We start from the raw sequence: 6,000 nt of genomic DNA, 5'->3' as shown, positions 1-6,000 counted from the left end.
TGGCGTCAAGCCAAACTACCGTCAACAGTTAAGGTGTTATGGTCACCAGCCCATCACAGGGCAGGGAATAACCCAGGAGTGGGCGCCAACACATCCACCTCGTAACACAATCCTAATTGGCTGCCTACCTGCCAGGATCTGTCTGTAGGGGTATGTAGGGTACGCTGAACAATCAGGGCACAGCAGGCTCATCACCCAGGCGGGATTAAAAGCCCTAATGGAGAATTTCAGGCAGAGGGTGAATAGAGATGTACATTATGAGAAAAAATATGTGCTTTTAGAACATTGAAGCATGTAAATATATTCTTGTAGACCCTAAAAATTGAATTATTAACAGTGAATATGAGCATAATAATGGTCTTTTAAACAACATTAGGTTGCTCTCCATGGTGCTGAAAACCTGGATTGGCAAGTTTTACATGAATTTTTTACCCTCTTTAACTGTAACCCTCTTATTTTGTTGGCAGTGATGCTCTGTGAAGTCTACAGGGGTGGGTATAGAAAGGATTACAGTGGGTAATAGGTGATTTACATTAACTTTTTACCAGTGGCAGAACCAGAGGGGTGTCCGTGGTGGCACTGGACACCCCTGACATCCGATTGGCCACCCCGGGTGCCACCCCAAAGTTTTATTTGCTGCTGGCAGATCCTGATGCTGATTGACATCTCATTTGTCTAAAGAAGTTTTTGAATTTTGCCGGCAACGCTGCTCAAGCTATTTTCAAATCAAAGACGAGCCAAAGACAATAGCATGGTTTCAAGCAGTGGCGGCCGGCACTGCTTGCATAGGATAAGAGATAAAAATATATTTTTACAAATTAAGTTTTTAAATTCGGTTTACCCACCAGTATGTGCCTACATGCGATATGAATAACATATACAACATTTCCCACCTAGTGACATTCATTCACCAGTGAGTTTCTGTCATGGGGCGCTGAGAAAAAGCGCCCCTGAGTGCAGCCAAATAGCCCGTCATGTACTGTTGCTAGGGTAAATTAATAAATATGCGGCCAATCAGTCTCTCAGAATTTTATGGTCTTGGGGCGCTGAAAATTCTGCCCCAAGCAGCAGAAAATACTGCGAGATTTAAGTTTCTTTTTTCTTTTGAGGCGCGGTCAATCAGAGAGGCGCGGTCAATCAGAGTAATAGTGATGGAATTTATGGCTCTGTGAGGGGATCCGGATCTTGGCGATCCGTTCCTTTCAAAGAGCCATTCAAAAGAACGGCTCTTTTGGCTCTTTTTAAATATTTAGTCAGTTTTAAGAAGCCAGCTTTGGGGCATCTCAGTTTATCCTGGAAATAATCACTGGGAGGAATGATGAGGTGAGATTTGTAGTCAAATAATTAAAACTCAGATATCACACACCAATATCTGAGTTTGAATTATTCTGAAATATTGATTATTACCTCATTTGTCATGTGTGGACTATATTCCATAGGGTTGCACAACATCCCTCTGCTTAGACAGTGACATCACTATTTTGGGTTTACCTTTAGTACAAAGTGTGTGTATGTGTAAAGCTACGTTGACTTATGTTATTCATACAATACCTACTCACAAATACACATCAAAAACAAAGCCGGCTGCAATGAATTTCTGTGCAAAACAGCTTTTACTACAAACACTTCCACACAAGAACATTGTTATCACACAAGAACATTTTGATAGAAAACAAAAAATATTTAAAGTTTTAGACATATACTGTAGATAAAATTAGAATAAATAAAATGGAAATGTCTACATACAGTCCACTATTACTACTATAACTACTGTAAACTTTGCAAATAAGAGATCAGCCCCTTCAAGTTTTAAATGCACACAAAATACAATGTAATTAAATACAAAGCAGTTCCTTACTTTATGGCTTTTTCTGCCTCTCTTTCTTATCCTTGGGCAAATTTGCATTAAGGAAGACAAGAGCTCTGACCTTTTTGGGCTTAAGGCGACTTCTCCTCTCTGAGATTATCTGTCCAGTTTTCGAGAATATTCTCTCAGAGGGAACTGATGTCGCCACAACACAAAGCTTCTTGGCCATCAGCTTGCTAAGCCTGGGGTAAACAGGGGCTCGACTCTCCCACCACTTGAGGGGATCCTCATGTGTTGGAAGAAGAGGCTCCTCCAGGTAGGCTCGCACCTCCATGACAGCATCGGCGGTGGGATTCCTGGCTTCCACTGTTCCAGCTACCTGCTCATAGGGGTGGGAGATATAACAATGGGAGATACCATTTTTATGTGATTAGATTAGATTAAATTAGATTCAACTTTTGTCATTACACAGTGTAAGAGAACAGAGTAATGAAATGCAGTTTAGCATTTAATTAGAAGTGACAATAGTAGATTTGCATATGTACAGTATGTGCAGTATGTACAGATTAAATGCAGTGATTTACAGCTAGTGGAAGTTTTAGACTGAGATATCAGACTGATTTCATTCTAGAGATTTTTAGAGAAAAAAATGTGAATTATTGTTGCCACCCTTACTTCCTCATGGAAATAGCTCCAAACTATTGATCCAGCACCACTGCCTGCTCCTTCCAGTCCTTCCACAGCTGGTTGCTGTTGGATGGGTGTGCCACTGCTAATTCTTGCTGCTGCAGTTGACAGCCTTTGAAACGTCTCATCTGCTGTTCTGCCATCAGGGAAGGCCATCCTCTTAAAACGCGGGTCAAGTGCAGCAGTATCTGCTAGTATGTGGTTGGCATGAATCCTGTGGAATCGCGATGACATACTCGCACACAGACTGTCGATCACACCTTGCGCTGCCGCTGTTGTAGTGTTTCGCCGGAAATCAGCGGTGGCTCTTTGAAGTCCCCTGGCCAGCACTATGACCTTCGAGGCTGTCAAGTAGCTGGTGAAAAGGAAAAAAAAAAAACTTTAATGTTACAATTTTAAAGCTGAAACAATGATAAATATTACAATGTATTAAACAGATATCTATTGTGGTATCAAATATCCATAATTTTTTATCAGGAAATTGGCATGCAGGCTACAGAAATCTACTGACAATGATATATACTCCAGTGTATTACACAGATTTCTAATATGGTATAAAATATTCATAATTTACTATCAAGTACTATGCATGCATGCTAAAGAAATATACTGCTGTGCAACTGAGCTACATACCTTTCTGCACTGAGTTCCACAGTGACTTCCTCAAATGGTTGCAAGATTGTGCACATTTCTTGCACTGTGGTCCATTCCTCCTGGGACAGGTGGCGGACAGGTGCATTGGTGACGGCCAGGGTGGGGATTATGGCATTTTTACTGGCAATAAAGCTTTTCAACATGTAGTAGGTGGAATTCCACCTTGTAGGACAATCCTGTTTCGGTCGGAGCTCCTCCATCTTCATTTGTAGTTGAGTCTCTTTCAGTTTTTGTGCCCCCACGGTGCTTCTGTGAAAGTATTCCACTGCCTCTTTCACCTTATCAATGATGGGCTTTGAAGCTTGCAGGGCATCTCTTACCACCAGGTTAATAGTATGGGCCAGGCATGGCAGGTGCATCCATCCAATGGTTTGTATAGCCTTAGTAACATTTGCCGCATTATCGGTTAGGCAGCACACTACTTTCTTGTCCACCCCCCACTCTGCTGCAACACTAAGCAGCTGTTGTGCAATGTTGTCTGCTGTGTGCCGCTCACTGAATTCAAAACAGTCCAGGAGGCAGGAGGCCACACGGAAATCCTCGATAAAATGGCAGGTTACAGACATATATGATGCTGTCGTTCTTGAAGTCCAACAGTCTGTGGTTAAACAGACAGCTGGTACTTTTGACACCCTTCTCTTCAAAGATGCTGTCTCCCTGTCATACATATCCGTGACCTTCTGGGCTACTGCCTTCCTACTTGGAGGAATGTAGGAGGGGTTGAGCGCCTGTGAATATTTTTTGAATCCTGTGTCCTCCACTATTGAGAAGGGCTGGAAGTCAGTGGCTATCATCTTTGCCAGCTCTTCATCTATCTTCTCCTGTCTTAATGGGGTCAAGACAGGATGTAAATATTGACTGATGGATGTCTGCTTTCTTTTTGGTGGTGCCTGGTCAGGCGATGTGGTGGCCCAGTGGGGTCAAAGGCTGCTGTGGCTGCAGTTGCACTTGATGTGGAGGCAGAGGAGGCAATGGACACATCAGTGTCACTGTTGTTGTCTGAGTCTGGCTCTGCTCTCAAACCTGTGACCTGCAGTGTTGGGTGTTGAGTCTTCAAATGCCTGTGTAAATTATTTGTTGACCCAGACTTAAATGAAATGACTTTTTGACAAATGCTGCATTTAGCCTTACTGTTTTCTTCGCGAGAAAAGTGCACCCAAATGCTGCTCCTTTTCCTCTGGCTCATTTTCAGACGTGTCACGTGTGTGTCTTCTTCCTTCGAACGACCCGCTATTACTGACGTTGGCACTGAGACAGAGAGGCACTCGCACGTGTTTTTTTTTGTTTGTTTTTTTAACTGGAGTAAGCATGTGACGGCAGCGTGCACAAGTCATGGCTCCGCTCCTACCCAATGACAGAGGCATGCAGGGTTTTTTTCCACTGGAGTACTCACGTGAAGGATGCGTGCACAACTATCATCATGCTGTTAGGCAGTAGCACCCCTGCGCTGGGTGCGCTCCTCCCCCTATAACTGTTCTGTCTCGCGGAGGAGCTAATTTGTGTGCATCTGTGTGAAACACGCATAGGAAAAAAAGAACGACAGAAAGAACGGCTCCCCTCCAGCCGCGACTCGGCTCCCATCGTTCATGTTTATGAGCCGTTCAAAAGAATCGGTTCGTTCGCGAACGTCACAACTCTACAGAGTAATGATGGCGAACTTAACGAGCGAAGAGCAGTTTTCACCAAATTCAGTGAGATCCTTATTAATATACCCGTTTACAAGAAGGCCGATGGAGGAGAAAATCCGGGTTAAGGAGTTGGGACCCGACAAGCCTGACCTTATCATTAACCAGCAGACCAAGGAGAAAAATAAGGTCTACAACTGGAGTTTTTGCAGGAGTTGGTTCGAGCGCAAGTCATGGCTGACAGGCTGTGGAATAGCCAATGCACTTTTCTGTTTCCCCTGCATTCTTTTTAAAAGCGAAAAATGTGATTCAACGTGGACACAGTCAGGACAAACCGACTTGAAGCACCTCTCCGAACGCATAAAAAAGCATGAACGATCAAAAGTTCATATGGAAAATTGCATCAAGCTAGCTGTGCTAGGAAAAATTAGCATAGCAGCGCAGCTGGATGAAGGACACCACGTCGCGGTAAGAAGGCACAATGAAGAGGTTGATAAGAATCGTCATATTTTATCTAAACTCATTGACTGTATTAAGTTTTGTGGTGCTTTTGAACTTGCATTGCGGGGACATGATGAAAGGGACACTTCTGAAAACCCCGGAATTTTCAGAGGTTTAGTCGACTTGATGGCATCCATTGACCGGGACTTGAACGATCACCTTGAAAATGCAACTGTTTTTAGAGGCACCTCAAAGACGGTACAAAATGAGTTACTGGACTGTATGCTGGCAGTTCTGAGAGAAAAAATCTTGGATGAAGTAAAAACAGCTGACTTTTTAGCCATCCAAGCTGATGAAACTACTGACATTTCCACACACTGTCAGTTAGTCCTGGTACTAAGATACATTGACAGCACCCATAATGTCCAGGAGCATTTTTTTGAGTTTATTAAGCTCTCCGTTGCCAACGCGGATGCAATTGCTGGTGCCTTATTGGAAAGGCTGCGCACCATCCTTCCCGAGGGACAAGAAAAGAAGCTGATCGCTCAGGCCTATGATGGGGCATCAGTGATGAGGGGTGCCACTGGAGGAGTTCAACGTAAGGTCCAGGACACCTATGGAAATGCTTACTATGTTCACTGTTATGCCCACCAGTTAAACCTTGTAATGCAACAAGCAACATCCCACATCCCACAGATCAGTCACTTTTTTTCTGATATTGGGGGATTTTCTTCGTTTTTTTCCAAGTCAAGCAAGAGAACGGCAGTGCTTGATGAGGTGGTGGCG

General features: G+C 43.6%; 1 protein-coding gene across 3 annotated transcripts; it reads right to left on the bottom strand.

Moving 5' to 3' along the window:
• Window positions 1-1,899: 1,899 nt before the first annotated feature.
• LOC140582933 (zinc finger BED domain-containing protein 4-like) lies at window positions 1,900-3,359 on the bottom strand. Of its 3 annotated transcripts, none has more exons than XM_072707463.1 (4): window positions 3,128-3,359; window positions 2,755-2,849; window positions 2,483-2,630; window positions 1,900-2,189 (listed from the first exon to the last, which is right to left on the bottom strand). In XM_072707463.1, exons 1-3 carry the CDS (start codon window positions 3,352-3,354, stop codon window positions 2,506-2,508), a joined length of 447 nt encoding a protein of 148 aa, XP_072563564.1. In that variant the 5' UTR covers window positions 3,355-3,359; the 3' UTR covers window positions 1,900-2,189; window positions 2,483-2,505. The 3 variants fall into 3 exon arrangements, with proteins under 3 accessions (XP_072563564.1, XP_072563563.1, XP_072563565.1); XM_072707462.1 differs by having other exon boundaries at window positions 1,900-2,186; XM_072707464.1 differs by having other exon boundaries at window positions 1,900-2,182.
• Between the last annotated feature and the right edge of the window lie 2,641 nt (window positions 3,360-6,000).

The sequence above is a fragment of the Paramormyrops kingsleyae genome, chromosome 25 (genome assembly GCF_048594095.1).
Source record: "Paramormyrops kingsleyae isolate MSU_618 chromosome 25, PKINGS_0.4, whole genome shotgun sequence".
NCBI lineage: Eukaryota > Metazoa > Chordata > Actinopteri > Osteoglossiformes > Mormyridae > Paramormyrops > Paramormyrops kingsleyae.
This window is presented reverse-complemented; position numbering and strand designations above follow the sequence as displayed.